The sequence below is a fragment of the Neocloeon triangulifer genome, unplaced genomic scaffold, assembly GCF_031216515.1.
Source record: "Neocloeon triangulifer isolate White Clay Creek 2 clone unplaced genomic scaffold, ASM3121651v1 ptg000001l, whole genome shotgun sequence".
Classification (NCBI taxonomy): Eukaryota; Metazoa; Arthropoda; class Insecta; order Ephemeroptera; family Baetidae; genus Neocloeon; species Neocloeon triangulifer.
The window spans coordinates 924,269-940,602 of record NW_026775544.1 but is presented as its reverse complement, the minus strand read 5'-3'; the positions used below and the strand labels follow the sequence as shown (position 1 = coordinate 940,602).

The window sequence follows — 16,334 nt, the reverse complement described above, 5'->3', positions numbered from 1 at the left end:
CCAGCAGCGCTGAACCAGCAGCAGTCTCGGTGCAGAAGCCGCGCTACTTTGTTGTATTTCTGCGAGCTCTTTAACCAAGTTCGTTTTCACTTTTACGCCGGCACGTTATTACGCGAGGGGCAAATTTTCCTTTCCTTTCGTCACTCGCAAGAGATGAATGGTTAATGAGCAGCTCCGGTGAAAACAAACAGAGGGATGTTGCTCTTGGCGTACAAAACTCTCAAGAAAGAGTTCAGCAAAGAGTATAGGAGCTTCAATTGTGCAGACCCAACTCTGTTTCAGCAAAGCCAGGTCAGTTTTTTTATGACTAGGAAAAATATTTAGAGCTATTCAGAATCACTTACAAGGGAAATTATTCTCTAATAATTAAATTTAATAATTACATAAAAGATGATAAGATAAGACAGATTGCATTGAACGTTTCTTTTTATAATTTTTCAATGTTCCTGAATAATTAGTTGTTATAAATGCAGCAAAAGCTATATTATATAAAAGGAACGTTAAATGTTTGAAGAACCTCTGACATTTTTTAGGTGTTTCATTAAATTTTTCATTACTTTTTGTGTAATAATAAAATTTATTACCTTCTTGATTTATACAATATATTGTTATATCAGATTAAAACTAATCAATCAATTTTAAGATCAATTAAAAATTAAAATATTCAAGTGTTAATTTAATTCTTGGGATAATTTCTTTGTTAGTGGCAAAACGATGGGCGCAGGAGGACTTGGTACGTTTGCTACAAATGGCTGGTGTGCATTTATCTCCTCTATGGGCTCATTTTCGACTGGACCCTTTATGAGTTCAATGAGACCAATTGCAAGGGCAGCAAGATTGAGTGCCGGCTCAAGTGGTTCGTCTATTGCACCAGTTGGGCCTATCTTTTGCTCACCTGCCAGGCTCTGATGGCCGCCTACCTAGCCACGACTCAGCCTGCAGCCTCTGCAAGTGAGTGCCTAACGCTTAGGCAACCGTGCATGACACTCCGTTCCAGCAAGTTGCATAAACTCGTGTTATTCAGTGATGCTAAATAGTCGGATAAAAATAATTAAAAACGATGTAAACTAATGTAAATAAATAAGTTTACTTCGGCTGATTTAAATAAATAATTTTAAACTCGGCTGATGTAAATAAACAAGTTTACACTTTAATATTTCTGTCTCGAATTACCTTTAGTATTTAAGAAAAAATAAATAAATAATCTTAATATTAATTTCTGTTGTTTGAAGGAAGTCCGTTTTCAACATTCCACAAAATATACTGGATGGTAAATAATATGGCCAGCGCCGTTTCCTTGAACGTTACTCTTGTCTACTGGACGTTGGTGTATTCGCCAGGTAAGATACGATTAACATTGACGAGCTAATTAGTCTTTCATCTACTAATCGCTGCTCATTCATAATTATCTCATCTGACGAATGTTTCTAATGCGTAAACATGGCACATGTCATTTCAAAATATTACGCTCTTCTTGGGCAAGCGCACATGATTTCCCATTCAAATAAACGGCCGCTGCAGAAGAGAAAATTTTAGCTGTTTATGTTTACCTTTTGTTGTTGTCCGAAAACCGATTCAAGGTTGGCGTCTCGTCACTAAGTCAATTGTCACCACATACCACATGCAATTGTTTAAATAATCACTATTCACAATATTGCGAACGTTTTCTACGATTATCTTTGCACGAGAGAGGGTTACATGTTAGCACACACGTTACACTCCGAAGGTCAGTTATAGACTGACGCGGAGAGGAAGTGATGAGATGTTGCAAAATTGGAAGTGAATTCCTACTTGCGGTGGCTGATAAGAGAGGGGGACAATATGGTATGGGGTTGCTCTCTACTGCGTGTGTTTGTATTTGAAAAGCATAACAAAGAGCAGAAATAGAATATGCGAGAGTTGGAAGAAGTTCTATACATTAAAATTACTGTTTTGGGTATTTGGAGGAAATCCTTGGTTAATGCAAAGTGCAATGATGCAAGAACATTGCCAAACTTCGTCATTGTTAATCTATTTCACAATAAATCATTTAGAATGTAGAAATAGATTAATTCAGATGGCCAATCCAACCGTGCATTTAACTGTCATTATTCATTAGAATTAATAAAATTGTATATATATTATTGTATTTTGTTTCAGAACTAGATAATATTTTTTGATAAAAATTATCCAATTTATATAATATTTTAAATGGCACGTAAGCCAACAAAGCTTTATTTAATTAAACATATCAAACTTACAATGATTAAAATAATACAAAATATTACAAACATAAAATTTGTAGCATGTCTTTATTTACTTGTGTTTTATATTCTTATAAGGTTTTCCAATACAAAAACTTTTTGGCTCTACATAGTATTTTATCTTTAAAACTACCTTTTTTAGATAGATAAGCAGTTACCTGATCACTCTTAATTGAAGGGGGTCTAGTCACGCTTTACCGAATTTATGCAAATTTTTTTGCCAAAAAATTTATTACTGACGTTTATTTGTCCACATTGATGTAAATTGCTTTTTAAATTTTTAGATAAACCTATTGACTTCAGCAACGTCAAGGGCCATGTGACCAACAGCTTGTTGGTGCTGTTGGACTTGATGGTGGTGGCGCAGCCGGTGCGACTTCTGCACGCCGTCCTGCCGATGACTGTGGGCCTGGTTTACGCCTCCTTCACGGTGGTTTTTTTCTACATGGGCGGCACCAACAGGCAGCTCGAGGAGGCCATTTACCCGCACTTCAACTGGCGCTGGCCGCCGACGGCCGCCTTTGTGGGCGCCTGCTGCGAGGCCGGCATTCTGCTGATGCATGTGTTGGTTTGGTGCGTGTTTTTGGCGCGACGAAAAACTGCTGCGCTCGTAATCAGGAAAAACGGCAGTGACGAAAACGAGGACATTGTATGAGAGATAATGAAAATTATGGGATTTCCTGATTTGAAATGAATAAATTTTCAAGAGAAGCAATTTCCACGTGACCAAGAATATAGATATTGACTTACTTAATATATATATAGATCATATTATAGAATAAAATGTTTTGATGAATGTACGACCCTTCGAAATTGAGTTAAAATTTGCTCACAATATATTGTGTAATAAAAACGATTAAAAATGAACAGTTTTTTAATAAAAATAATTATAAAATAAATTATTTGATTTTAATGCGCTTTGTACTTAAAAGTTGAGATTTTGAATTTATTGCGACGATAATCATACTATTGTGACAAAAGTAAGTAAATATTTAAATTGTTTTTAGAAAAATTTCTTAAAAATCATTAACAAACTGACTCAAAAATCCTTTGAGGAAAAATAATTCAATAAACGTTTATTATTATTATTTTAGCAATTGCAATTACAAATTTCTTGTAAATCATTTTTACAATTATTATTGCTACACATTTGGATCAAACTAGTTAAAAAAGTAGATCAGAATCTGAAAATAAATCAACCTTTTTGTCAGCTATCGATTAAAAATATTATTATGATGCAATTTTTTCCTATAAAATCAATCAAAAATAAATATTTGCTATTTGTCATTTAATGAAATGAGCAACTCGAAAATATTTTGTAAGAGTCAATTTAATAACTACATTATAATGTTATGCTTTCTTGAACTGTTTTACCATCTTTTTTCACCAAATGCATTAAACTTACTCTCCCTTCGCGTACAATTACTGAAATACTCACTTCAACACAACTGTGTATGGCAAAATAATTATATTTGATTTTTTGCGTTCACGGTGCATTTCATAAAAATAAATTGCATAATTTTCGACACTTTGTTTCTACATTCTATAAAGAGCATGCTGTTTGAAAATAGGTTGCTGCACCAGCACATGCTGTCTTATACAGATGCAACTTTTCTTCGTTGCGCAACGCTTTCGCCTCCATGAGATAATGGCCATAATGGAAAGTTGCGCTGCTCCAGCTGAGTTGGTCGACCTGCTCTATTCATATACAAGCGATTTTTTTAATAAACATAGACGACGGCGCGCGCAGTGTTATTTTCCTCGCGTGTTTCGCTGGCGCGCACCAACTCTCACAAAAAGCCAAATGAGCACCGAGTGAGCACCACGCGTTTGCCAAGCGCGCTTTTTCCCATACGTCGTTCGGGCGTTTTTTTTTTAACTTTTTAGGCGACAAGTGAATTTGAAAAATGTTGAACTCAGTGTGCAACTTGAAGTTTTTTCGCGAAGAGTTCAGTTTGGAGAAGCGAAAATTGCGACACCACGATGCGACCGACTTTTGCAGGAGTCAGGTTTGTGTTAATCGCTGTCTTTTTTGTAACCTTAACGACGGTGTGACCAAACTAAATAATATTCACTCTTCACTTACACACGTTTAAAAGAAATTAATATTTCACAAAAATCATTAAATGGTCATAAGATGGAAAGAGAGCAATATTTGATTGCAAACTTTCTTGTTGTATAGTGTTTATAGAGTCAAGCTATGAAATTGTTAAATTTTATTTTTGTTGAAGTTTTTTTTCATAAATGTATTTCAAATAATTTTGATAAATTAAATTTTTATTCAATATTATGTGAGCTTTGTTAATGTTATTTGTGTAATCAACATTTGGCTACATTTGAAATTAAATAAATAAAAACCAGCTTGACCTCTTTTTTCTACATCTTTTGGTTGGAATTAGTAGGTTAAAACAAAGTTGACACAAAGTTTTGTTTGGCATCCTTTCTCCAATCTGTTTATGGAGAAGTATAATTTCTCAATTCCCCAGTATTTAGCAAGATGATCTCATCTTTTCCTAGCAATTCAAATGTCGAAGCAAAATTAAAAAATGTAAAAAAGTAAATCACAACATCGAATTGACACAATTACCATTACAAGTGCGACATTAATTCAATTAAAATTTTTCTTCTCTCCAAACCAGTCAATATAATATCATTGAAAATATTAGTTTTTATATTATTTTGATTATATCAATTATGATGAATATTAGGCTTTTTTAAATAAAATAATTATTTTTTAGGTTCATTTTATAATAAAAAATCTAACATACTGTTGTTTTGCGTGTTTTTTCATTCCGCATTTTACAAACAGTGAGGGATATTCTGCTCAGATGCTAACAATAAGTTAGCTTTTCGAATTTGCAAGTGACTTTGCCGGCCACACCCTTATTCGTTGGGAGCAACTTTGAAGGACCCTGAGTTATGGGTTATCACCTCATTATTTAAATTTAATTTTTAATTTTGAATTAATATTTTTTTTTAAATTGACCAATAAAGATTAAGCAGTACATTTCAAAGTTTTCATAATTTATAACTGTTTTCCAATTTTAGTGGCAACATAAGGTCAACGGAGGTCAAGCGAGCTGGAGTGCACGCGCGTATGTGGCCTACAGATGGTGTGTTTTCCTCTTCGTCCTGTTCGGCGGAATCGCCTATGACATGCTACACACCCTCGGCGAAAAAAAGTGTCGGACGTCCGAGCTGCACTGCAAATCGATTTGGTTCATTTACTTGACCAACTGGAACACCTTCCTCCTTTTGCTTCAAACTGGAATGGCTACTTTTCTGGTAACAAGACATCATTTTTTGCCAATAAAATCAGGTCAATAAATTAGTCCGAAAATAATTATTATAATAACGAGACATTGTTTAAAGGCAAAAGAATGCAGATTATTCATAGAGCGTACTGGGCCGTCTACAATATGTCCACGGGCGTTGCTCCAATCGTTACCATAATGTACTGGGGCTTCGTGCATGATTCAGGTAAATACAATATTGTATTATTTCCACTTGAGCTTCCATTTTTGGCATGAATTGGCGTTTTAATTGAAAAAATTTCAATTTCAAGATCGTTTTAATTAAATATGTATTTTGTACTTTATTAATTAATTTAGGAGCAACTTCATCTGAAACCTTTTCATTTATTTTAAATTTTTCGTTTTTGGTTTAATTTTGTAATTTTAAATTCCATTATATATACAACTATAAGAATAAAAGGGAATGAGTGGCCCAAGTAACGCACCTGCAGAAACCCAAGGCCTCGATAACACCGACACGCAGTTGCAGTAGATAAGAAAGAACACAGGAGGCCCTTGCCCTGATTTCAGTTGTGATGAAAATTTATCCAAAATGTTTCTCTTTAATATTATTTTGTCGTTCATCTAAAAATTGACAATTGATCTCTTAAAACTGTTTAACATTACAGAAAAATTATATCGAAACAGCAGGAATTACACTTCTTTTAGAGTCTTTCTTGTGTGATTATGTAAAATATATCTGCACCAGTCACGCTCACTATAAAACAACTTTTATTGAAAAAAAAATAATGTTAATTTTCATTTCAATAACAGTACACTGTTTGATGGTTTTTGTTTCTCCGCGTGACTTGAATTATTTACTGCTCTTCTTTTATTGTTGTTTTTCCAAGAGTATAGAAAATAGTATTTTCAAAAATATGAATACATTATATAATAACTTCGATTCACTTAGATTAAAAATAAGTATTGGAAATTATGTGATTCCAAGATGGACATGGCTATAAACAAAAATTTTAAAAGAAATAATTTATTCAACTTAAGAGAAATATAATTTAATAGAATTTTTCCACCATCAACATTTCAAGGAATTTTTTGTGGTATGGTCATCAAAATTAGTACGTAAGCCAATTTATTGAGCATAATTTTATAATAAATAGGGCTTTATAAATGATAAATTATAAATAATCAAATAACATAAATTACACACAATAAGAAAGCAAAAATTAAATCCAACATTTTTTTTTTGTAAGATAATAATAACGCAATTCTTTTTCACCTTAATATTTAAATGCATTTTAAATAATCTAATCGAAATTCATAGTAAAATTTCTACTTTTCAGAAATCCACATTGTGGATTATGCCAACGTGAGAGAGCACGCGGTCTTCACGGTCATCGTCCTGCTTGACCTGCTCATATGCGCGCACCCGATCCATCTGATGCACGTTTATCAGCCGGTGGCCCTCGGCCTGAGCTACGTCGCCTTTTCGGCCCTGTACTATTTCTTCGGCGGAGTGAACCGACTCGGCCGCCCGTACATTTACGCAATCATGGATTGGGACGTTCCTGACCGAGCAGCAGCGATTTCGATTATTACTATCCTTTTCGAGTGCGTTGTGTTTTTCTGCGTGTGGACTGTGCATTTAATCAGGCGGTTGCTGGCAGAAAAGTGCCTCAGGTCTAATGCTCTGCAGAACGGCTGCGAGAAAAATAGCGCGCACGAGTTTGGCGATGCTTGAAAAAAAATTGTAAGAAACAAAATATTTGTTATACATAATAAGTTCTACTTCTCTATATTAGAGGCAGAGGAAACTTTTTAATACAAGAATAACTGCAAGCAAAATTTTCATTTTCTGACAATCTGATTTGTATAAAAAAGGAATAAAATAGATTTAAAAAAAAATTATAAGTGGTTTTTTTTAATCAAACGTAGCTCAACATAAATGATAGATTTAATTATTGATATACTCATACTAGCTCTTTAATAACAACAAAACTTCTATGCTGTGTATAAAAACCCTTACTTAGTTGCAGAAAGAGCATCAGGCGGAAATTAATCGCGTGTCCCGTGTCATCATAAGCAGAAACGTAATTAGATCTGGCTGAATGGTCACCACCAAAGCCAAAAAATACAAACACAACAACAACAACAACAAACGTAGCACCCACCACCCACCATGGATTTGTTGATTCGTACATAATCTTCCGTTCGTAAGATACGGCGATACGGCCATACAGACATTATCTACTTCATAACTTAATATAACGCGTTTGCGTACAAATAAACTTGCTTGGCAGCAAGAAGTATAAAATGTCACATTTTATACTTCTTACAAAAAAAAAAGATTTTGAATTAAACGCTTTTGCATTGCATACAACTAGGGTGCAATGCAAACACCCTTGAAAAAACGAAATCTTTCGGCCCCCGGCCGATTTTCAATCCATCACTCGCATTTCCAGCATGAGAAATCAATCAGGTTTCCCCCGAGAAAAATCCGTCTGGAGTGGGAAACGAACTCACAACATCCGAGGTCTAGGGTCAAGAGCATACTCCACTTAGCCACTGCATACATGCTTGGCAATTCCACTCTTCCCGCTGATCAGAACCAAAGCAGAACAAAACGAATAAAAGTAATTAAATCTGACGCGAGCACCACCTGGTGCCGAATTGTAAAACTAGATTTAAAACAACAAACATGGCTGCAGCCAAAAGACATTTTTTCGTCTTTGAGCCGAGTTAAATTATGGTTAAATTACTATGATTGTGTTCAAATGTGTCTAAAAATGTTTGCGATTGATTATTTAAGGCTTTTCCTTATTTCAGTTGGTAAGTTTAGTTTTTTTTTTGTTATTGGTCATTATTGAAATATAATCTAAAATTGAATTTAGAATCATTTTGTTTTGCAGTTTGTCATAAATATGCATTCTTAAATTTAAAAAAAATAGTTGGTTTATTTGTTTCGGAAATTACAGCTTTGGCAGGAAGAATTTATGCATCTCCATTTGTCCATACATTGACTTGCTGTCATTGTATCGTTTCTATAGTGACGTGAATCATAGTTCATTGTTGCAAAATTCTGATTATTGCCTTTCCTCTTTTCACGCACAAACAATTCAAATTATCCGTTGCTCTTCGTTTTAATTTAAATTCATTTGCAAAATTTGAATTTTTACTTCCACTCGCTGCCAAGATGAACCTTCCGTTCGATTTTCCCGAAGAGGACGAGGAGATCATCAGAGTGGCCATCAGTCTGGGCCCACTGGAAGCCACCGCAGCCATCAGAGAAAATAATTCCGTTAGGCTCTCTGCGGTGTCCGCTGCTGTGGCAAACGAGATACGCGTGGACAGCCACACTCGTAAGCAAAGAAAAAAAAACATTTAATTTTGAGTATTTAGTACATTAAATTATTGTTGGATTAATTTTGCTTAGGCCGCAACGCGTTGTCATCTCAACTGCACGCCTGCCTTGTGGATGCGGACTGGACGCTGACGGCCAGTTAGTCCGCCTGAAATTATGGCCTTATTGTCTTTCCTTTTTTTTGCACGCCTAATTAAAATTAACCGTTGCTGTTTTTAAAATTCATTCTCAATATTGAAACATTCTGCGCCGACAGCTAAAAATGAACATCCCCGATGATTTCCCAGAGCGAGATGAAGAAATTTTTACTGAAGCCTCTCTTCTTGGCCCCCTTCAAGGCGCCGCTCTGATTCGGGAGACGATGCCGTTTGGTTCCCAGGTGTCTGCTGCTATTGCCAACAAGTTGACTCTGAATGCTCACACTCGTAAGCAAAAGAAACATAATTTATTTTGTGTTTTTAGTTACATTAAATTATTGTAAATTTTACTTTTTCTTAGGAATTGATACCCTGCCTCCAATTCTCTATGAGTGTCTGGTGCAAGCAGATGGAGTGTACTTGAGCGAGTGGAGCAGCAGCAGAGGTTGGCGGTACGTCTGGACTACAGCCAGTTCTCCATTTCCGAGCGGCAGCAGCTCGAAGCAAACCCAAAGAAAGCACGTCTCTCCACGCTTGTGACCTTTTGCATTGCAAACTGCATTAGCCTTGGCAGGTGTGTTTGTGAGTAAACATTGCTATTCCCAGATTTGACTAAAATGAACTTCTTCCTTTTCAATACAGGTCCTGTGGATCATTGATTGCTATAGGAACCAACTGAAAATCAAATATCGTGAGCGCCGAGAAGAAGATGAAGCTGCGGCCAAGGAGAATCATCAAGATGGCCAGGGACTGGTTGCCAGGCTTCTCGGACTCATCTGGCCAAGAGTTTGATCCGCAATCGTTGTCTTCTCTGGAGTTTTCATTAAATCATTGTTTTAAAGCACCTCACATGGTACTTACTTTTTTATCAATAGTTCTTTCTCCAGAATCAATTTTATATTTATATTTCGTTTAATGACATTTTCCTTTTCGAAATTAATATATTTTTAATATTTTTCTGCCTGCCTTCAATTTGTGCAAACCGTACGAAGATCTGAAATATCCTTACTTCTGCCATGTTGTAACTGCAAATTCAAATGTCGATGTTTTTAAAGTTGTGGACTGAGCCGTAATGAATCTTCTTTAATTACAAAGATGTCTATCATGTAATGGTTACAGCCAAGAGTAAGAAACAACCTATATTTTTTTTATTAGAAAGTTCTGTATCAGCAGACGGAAGCTGTACGAAAGTAAAATTATCAATAATTTTTTCGGAAATAAATTCCTAACTTAATTTGGATTAAATTAATTTTCTTGCTGGAATTTTCAATTTTTATAGTAAATTTCATATATTTTGTGGGATTAACTTTTTAAGGATGTCAGAGGGATTACAGTTATAAAAAATTATTTTCCTCAAAATACTTCAATCTCAAGTTGATTTTGCCGCATCGCCTGGCTTCAAATAACACTAAAAGTAAAATGGCTTTTGTTTTGATTCATTCAAGATGCACCACTAATCCCACTAATCTGTGAAGACTTCCAGGAGTTTGGTGGAGCCGGACAAAAAAATGTTGGTGCACCCGTGGCTGCCAACTGCCTCTCGCAAAACAACAGCTTGATCATAATTATGAGACCAAAATATATACCAAAAAATATTTTAGCGCTGCTAAGCTTTTGTTGGGTCATTCATTCGAGTGCTCTCTCTTCCACTCACTAGTTACCAAAATTGTAACGGGAGAAGATATAATTTTGCAGCATTTGCTCCCAGCGATTGCTTTCAAACTACGTAGTTTTTTTTAATGCTTTTTTCATCACGGCCTGAGGAGGAGCTTAACGCATTTTCATCGTGATAACCATTATGCTTCAACTGACCTCAAAATGAGCACCGTACCTTAAACCGGATCCCACCTCCAAATTATGCTCAAATGATTTTGACTTGGTTCATCTGTTTGGCGCAGATCATGCACAAAGAAGCATCCCTGGACAGTCTTATGGTTAGAAGTGTTTAAACTCCCTATTTCTTGCAGAGAATTAAATCAAAACGCGCGATTACTGTTGGGGTGAGCTGACCTACTATTTCCTAATTATATTCCATCTCCTACGGACTGGCGAAAGTGGATATTTAAATCATGATTTTCTGACAGGCGCTTTGCCTATATTGTTATGCAGATCGCATAGCAGGATGCAAAACTGTTGCCGAAGCAATATTCAAACCTTCAATAGATTCATTTCTACACCGGTGAGCTTCCACTAAATATAGCTTTTCTAAATAATTGCAGGGATAAATTCAATTATTACAGTCTACAAGTAAATTAAATTTTGCAGAATTTTGCAAAAAAAGACTTTTGAAAGGATGGGGTCATTTTGCATTGACTTTCACCGCGAATTCAAATTGGAGAACGCTTTGCTGGCGCACAACAATGCAGCGAATTTTGCCCAATGTCGGGTGTGTATTATTTCTAAAAATGTCACTTACTATCACACAGTTAACTCGTATTTAATATTAAAAATAAATTAACAGACAATATTAAAATCTTCAAAATATTCCAGTTATCACGATCCAACACCAGACGTATTCGTATTAGCAAGATCTACTTAAGCTACAGGCTGGCAGTGCCGATTTTCTTGATTGCAGGCATTTTATGGGACTTGATTGGAATTGCAGACAAAAAGTGTAAAGTTCCAATAGGCCTTTGCCGAGCAATGTGGCCCATTTATTTAACAAACTGGAACACTCTGATTTTGGCCATGAACACTTCCCTGGCAGCCATGCTGGTTTTGAAGGACCAAAGAGCAGGTAAAATCAAATCGTTTCAAAGTATATATATTATTTTTAAAGTCACTACAAATTTTAAGATAACATGCAAGTAAGCTGCATCGAGAAATTCTATTGGGTTCTTAAAAATCTATCAATCGGATTGTCGCCACTGGTTTCTCTCATGTACTGGACGTTGGAGTACAAACCAGGTGAAATTTAAATTTCTCAAAAAGAAAATCCCAAAATAAAATTTCATGTTTAGAAGTGCATCCTCTGGATTTTTCCAACGTCAGGGACCACATACTCAACACCGTCATTGTGTTAGTTGACCTTCTGGTGTGCGCCCACCCCATCCGCCTTTTGCACATTTACCAGCCAATGCTGCTTGGCCTCGTGTACCCGGCATTCACAGCCATTTATCATTACATGTTCCATGGGGTGAATCGAAATGGCAAAAAATACATATACGAAACAATGGACTGGGGGAATCCCACCAAAGTGCTGATTGTAGCAGCAGCAGCAATTCTATTTGAAGGATTTGTGTTCTTTGCAATGTGGTTTCTTTACTTTAATACAAAAAGATGTTTTGTCAGAGACGAACAAGATGAATATGAAATGACTGAAACGAGTGATGCAGCAGAAGGGAACACACAAATTGCTGTTTGAAATTGTGAGCAAGGACATAATAATCAAATAAAATGGAATCACTTTCATACTTTTGCCTAGGTTTATATTATTGGCTCGTCGATATCACATTTTGCAAAAGAAGAAACACTAACAAGATAATAAAACGAGCGCGAGATAGAGAATTGTAAAAACGTAAAGCTTCTCATACCAATAAAATAAATTAGGATGATTATTAGTAGAAGCTTTTGATCGTAAATGCCACGATGAATCACAAATTATGCCAAAAAAAAAAAGGAAAGAAAAGTAAATTGCAGTCAGTTTGTTTGTTCGAACTCCAAACAACCGGGGAACAAATAACAAATGCACCACTCACTCAAGGTCTCGCAGATTGATGGTCGACTCTGCAAATTCCCTCTGTCTGGTGTCCAGCATGATTTGGAACTCGATTCCCTGCGGTGTCACCAGGAGTGAATCGTTGAAGATGTCTTCGGGTAGCAAAGCAGGTGCCGGTAGAACATTTGTGGTGCGGTTGGCTTTTCGGGGAACCAGGGGCAAAGGGAGATTTGTGCGGGCACATCCAACATGGCTGTCATCTTCAGACTCTTCTGCCAACTAAAAGAAGGAAATTTTATCAGGATCGGAACAAAAATAACCAGAAAATTCTAAATTTCTTTGTTCAAACAAAGGCACTTACTAAATTAGAGAGATTACTGGTCACATTGATGCTATTCAGGTTTGTGTGGGAGTCGTCTGCTTGAACCAAAGTTGGCAACTCTGGGTCGCTGGAAAGCATTATGTCAGCTGGGTTGATTGTAGAAAGAACAACGGCATTTTCAATGGGATCGGACACTGAGAATGTTTGGCCTGAAAACAATAATTTTATAACAAAGAGACATTTTATTCTGAACAAAGCTGACCTATAAGAATCTCCTGTCCGTCAATGGGAAAAGCCAAGAAATTGTTTGAGACTGCTGGACTCTCAGTTGAAGAATCTAGATTTGATATGGAAAAAAAATAATCAACGTATACAAAAAAAATTTAGATCTTAATTGTACCATCCACAAGCTGCACCTGATGATTTTTCACAACATGGTGCCTCAAGCTTGCTTTCCGTAGGTACTTGTGATTGCAGTTTTCGAAAGGACAAACGAACATGTCCTTGGTTGTGGGGGATTTGTGTTTCTTCACATGCACATACAAACTACTCTTGGCAGTAAACCTAGCCTCACAGCCTAGAAAAGAAATTGTTGAAACAAAATCCCGAATGAAATTAACAATTCGTACCTGCAACTGGACATTCCCAGTTTTTGGTGCCTTGGTGAGTGAGAATGTGTTCGCGCAGGTGTTCTGGCCGTAAAAAGGCCTTAGGACATCCATCCATGGGACACTTAAAATTGCGTTCATCCGTGTGTTTCTGCGAGTGTCTCCTCAGCTTGCTGGCAGTCGAAAACGACCACTTGCAGCCCTGACAAGATCATTTTAGTTTTACACATACTGAGAGTGACCAAAACTCACTTCAAATGTGCAAATGTAGGGCCTGTCTCCGGTGTGAGATCGCATGTGTGCCCTCAGTCTGCAAGGCTTGTCGAACCTTTTTCCACAGCCAGCCCACTGGCAAATGACCTCCTCCTCCTTGTGCTCGTGGCCCCTGATATGCATGTTGAGCGAATTGATCGAGTAATAGCCTCGCTTGCAGTAATGACACTTGTAAGGGGCATGACTCGAGTCGTGCTCCTTCAGGTGCAGCTCCAGTTTCCGTTTTGTCTGGAAACTCGCTTCACAACCAGCTACTGTGCACACGTTCTCCGCTGGCCTTTCGTGCAGCTTCTGATGAGTGTGCAAGTTGTAGATCGTGGTAAATTTCCTACCACACCCCTCGTATGTGCACTGAAATAAATAAAATTTGATTTTGAGATTAAAAGAAATTAATAAAAAAATACCAGAAAGTCCTTTTTCTTTAAGTGGGTTGCTTTGTGTCTTTTCAGTCTAAAATGTGTGTAGAACGACCAAAAACAGCCTTCGTAGTCACACTGCGGATTAAATCGAGGTTGAATTTGAATTTTAAAATTTTATAAAAATTTGCCTTGAATGGTCTTAGACCATAATGACTGAGAATGTGGACCTTTAGGGCGCTTTGCTTTGAATACATTTTCCTGCAGTCTTTAACCGGACACATCCACATTCGATGTTGACTGTCCGTTTTAACATACATGAGCGATTCGACTTTGATGCCAATTGCAGCCAGGGCTTCAATCAGCGGCTGCTCATCTTCTGCAATAATTAATTTGAAAAAATATTTTTTATATATTTTTCAGTGAATTCTTTACCTTCATTCACTTCATCCTCCTCTTCGTCTGACTTAGCAATCATTAGAGAATTTTCATTATCCTCATCCTCCTCTTCTTCTTCTTCTTCGTCAGACATAATTTCATCAGCATTTCCAAGCTCCTCATTTTGGTCCTGAACAATTTCAACGTTGATAGCATCTTGCTTCTTAACGCTCTCCTCTGCCTGGAAAACTGTCGGACCAGTGCTGATGATTATTTGTGCTGTATTTTCATCCGAATTTGCCGATATGGCAATAATCGCCAAATCCTCCTCATTTTTCATAGAATCACTCGTGTCCAAAACCGAACTAAAATAATCATTACTCACAATGTCAACAAACTTAACAAATAATATACTTGATTAAAACTGTCTCGGTGGCATTATCTTCATCCTGGACGCTGGTCATAAGGGGATCTCTGTTCTGCTCCTTTTGTAAGTCTTTCGGCAAAACTTCGACAACTTTGTCCATTAGCGGATCTTCAATAAGCTCTTTGCTGTCCGGCATTTCAATCGAACATATCTGGTCGAACGGAGGCACCAGATTGAACTCCGGAAAGTCGACCTCCTTGACTAACTCGTGGCTCTTCTGGCTTGTGTTCGACATCAGGTCCCAATTCGACTTGTCCTTTTCCAGGTGTTCCGTCCAACTACCCCTTCGTCCGACCAGACCATCTTCATCCTTCAGCCGAGACTCCTCCTCAACCAAAAACAAGGGTGTCTGTAAAAAGGTTAAATTTTAATTTTTAATAACAAATCTTACATATTTCATTATTTTTCGCACCTCCAGAGTGGTTTTTCTGGGTTTGTCCGGCTTGCAAAGCAAATCATCCGAGAGAAGCAGACTGGACGCATCCTCGCTTAAATTCTGATTCTCGTTGGCCATGCACAGGTCGACGGCTCCCTTCGGCGTCAAGAACTGATCCAACTCGGACAGATTTGTGTTTTCCTTGGCCGCGGCGTCAGTCATGGACACGTCCATGTCCATACTGGACATTGACTCGGTGCGGCTCTTCAGCCACTCGTCCACGCAGACCAGCTCATAGGTGGACGCGGAAGACTCGGGCAGCATCTCCATTCCGCAACACATCTTGTCCTCGCCGAAGCCCTCGTTGCTGTCCTGTCCGTCCGAGCAAACGGACAAGCCCACGGTCTGCCGCTCGTACTCGGCTATCGACGGCTTCAGCACTTCCTTCCACGACATTCCGCTTTTGAATTTTGAATGTGCAGTTGCAGAAGAGAGACAAAAGTCTTGGCCGTACAGTGGTGCTACACACACATTAATTTTGGCACCCGTCTGCCTTTCAGAAGAGAAATTCGGTACGCCTTTCGAAAACAAAACAAAGTTTTGACCATTTCTTGATTTTTTTTTCTTTTGCTCAACGCTCAACTGCGAATGCGCAGAGTCGATGCGTCTTTGTCTACATTACTTGTTTTGAGTTGATATGGCGGGAAAACGGCATGACTCTTATTTCATGTGTATAATTTAATTATATTAAAATATTCGAAAAATTCATTTAAATACTATTTATTTCATGGAAAGGTTGTTAAGTTTAAAAGAATTAAAGTTTTTAAGCTTAATTTAAAATATTCTACTAAAATTTTTGTAGGAGACCCAGGACTCGGTGCTTCTTACTGTTTCAACGTTCCAGCAGACACTGAACACAGTCCCTGCTCATTGTCAGATTAATG

The 16,334-nt window shown here is 37.2% G+C and overlaps 4 protein-coding genes across 4 annotated transcripts; 3 read left to right on the top strand and 1 right to left on the bottom strand.

Annotated features, from left to right (window-relative positions):
* The first annotated feature begins 13 nt into the window (after positions 1-13).
* On the top strand, positions 14-3,122 carry LOC132196450 (protein rolling stone-like). The gene is made up of 4 exons (XM_059619160.1): positions 14-291; positions 705-951; positions 1,233-1,340; positions 2,528-3,122. Exons 1-4 carry the CDS (start codon positions 196-198, stop codon positions 2,896-2,898), a joined length of 822 nt encoding a protein of 273 aa, XP_059475143.1. The 5' UTR covers positions 14-195; the 3' UTR covers positions 2,899-3,122.
* A 901-nt stretch (positions 3,123-4,023) lies between these two features.
* Positions 4,024-7,387, top strand: LOC132196257 (protein rolling stone-like). The gene is made up of 4 exons (XM_059618819.1): positions 4,024-4,252; positions 5,292-5,562; positions 5,616-5,723; positions 6,838-7,387. Exons 1-4 carry the CDS (start codon positions 4,151-4,153, stop codon positions 7,233-7,235), a joined length of 879 nt encoding a protein of 292 aa, XP_059474802.1. The 5' UTR covers positions 4,024-4,150; the 3' UTR covers positions 7,236-7,387.
* A 3,556-nt stretch (positions 7,388-10,943) lies between these two features.
* On the top strand, positions 10,944-12,628 carry LOC132196523 (protein rolling stone-like). The gene is made up of 6 exons (XM_059619283.1): positions 10,944-10,992; positions 11,077-11,171; positions 11,258-11,378; positions 11,483-11,729; positions 11,789-11,899; positions 11,953-12,628. Exons 3-6 carry the CDS (start codon positions 11,286-11,288, stop codon positions 12,354-12,356), a joined length of 855 nt encoding a protein of 284 aa, XP_059475266.1. The 5' UTR covers positions 10,944-10,992; positions 11,077-11,171; positions 11,258-11,285; the 3' UTR covers positions 12,357-12,628.
* On the bottom strand, positions 12,072-16,016 carry LOC132196187 (zinc finger and SCAN domain-containing protein 12-like). The gene is made up of 11 exons (XM_059618699.1): positions 15,427-16,016; positions 15,002-15,363; positions 14,645-14,952; positions 14,401-14,588; positions 14,258-14,347; positions 13,833-14,204; positions 13,602-13,782; positions 13,373-13,549; positions 13,235-13,309; positions 13,012-13,181; positions 12,072-12,929 (listed from the first exon to the last, which is right to left on the bottom strand). The coding sequence occupies exons 1-11, from the start codon at positions 15,844-15,846 to the stop codon at positions 12,687-12,689; spliced, it is 2,586 nt and encodes an 861-aa protein (XP_059474682.1). The 5' UTR covers positions 15,847-16,016; the 3' UTR covers positions 12,072-12,686.
* Between the last annotated feature and the right edge of the window lie 318 nt (positions 16,017-16,334).

What these genes read in the sequence shown, in the direction of transcription:
- LOC132196523 (XM_059619283.1), top strand. Translation starts at nt 11,286, where the DNA reads ATGGGGTCATTTTGCATTGACTTTCACCGCGAATTCAAATTGGAGAAC. An exon ending in CGAATTTTGCCCAATGTCGG is followed by an intron (nt 11,379 to 11,482) that starts GTGTGTATTATT and finishes AAAATATTCCAG; the next exon opens with TTATCACGATCCAACACCAG. An exon ending in TTTGAAGGACCAAAGAGCAG is followed by an intron (nt 11,730 to 11,788) that starts GTAAAATCAAAT and finishes ACAAATTTTAAG; the next exon opens with ATAACATGCAAGTAAGCTGC.
- LOC132196187 (XM_059618699.1), bottom strand. Translation starts at nt 15,846, where the DNA reads ATGTCGTGGAAGGAAGTGCTGAAGCCGTCGATAGCCGAGTACGAGCGG. An exon ending in TCAGGTGCAGCTTGTGGATG is followed by an intron (nt 13,310 to 13,372) that starts GTACAATTAAGA and finishes TATCAAATCTAG; the next exon opens with ATTCTTCAACTGAGAGTCCA. An exon ending in CGGACAGGAGATTCTTATAG is followed by an intron (nt 13,182 to 13,234) that starts GTCAGCTTTGTT and finishes TATTGTTTTCAG; the next exon opens with GCCAAACATTCTCAGTGTCC.
- LOC132196257 (XM_059618819.1), top strand. Translation starts at nt 4,151, where the DNA reads ATGTTGAACTCAGTGTGCAACTTGAAGTTTTTTCGCGAAGAGTTCAGT. An exon ending in TTTTTTGCCAATAAAATCAG is followed by an intron (nt 5,563 to 5,615) that starts GTCAATAAATTA and finishes CATTGTTTAAAG; the next exon opens with GCAAAAGAATGCAGATTATT. An exon ending in GGGCTTCGTGCATGATTCAG is followed by an intron (nt 5,724 to 6,837) that starts GTAAATACAATA and finishes TCTACTTTTCAG; the next exon opens with AAATCCACATTGTGGATTAT.
- LOC132196450 (XM_059619160.1), top strand. Translation starts at nt 196, where the DNA reads ATGTTGCTCTTGGCGTACAAAACTCTCAAGAAAGAGTTCAGCAAAGAG. An exon ending in CTCTGTTTCAGCAAAGCCAG is followed by an intron (nt 292 to 704) that starts GTCAGTTTTTTT and finishes TTTCTTTGTTAG; the next exon opens with TGGCAAAACGATGGGCGCAG. An exon ending in TCAGCCTGCAGCCTCTGCAA is followed by an intron (nt 952 to 1,232) that starts GTGAGTGCCTAA and finishes TGTTGTTTGAAG; the next exon opens with GAAGTCCGTTTTCAACATTC.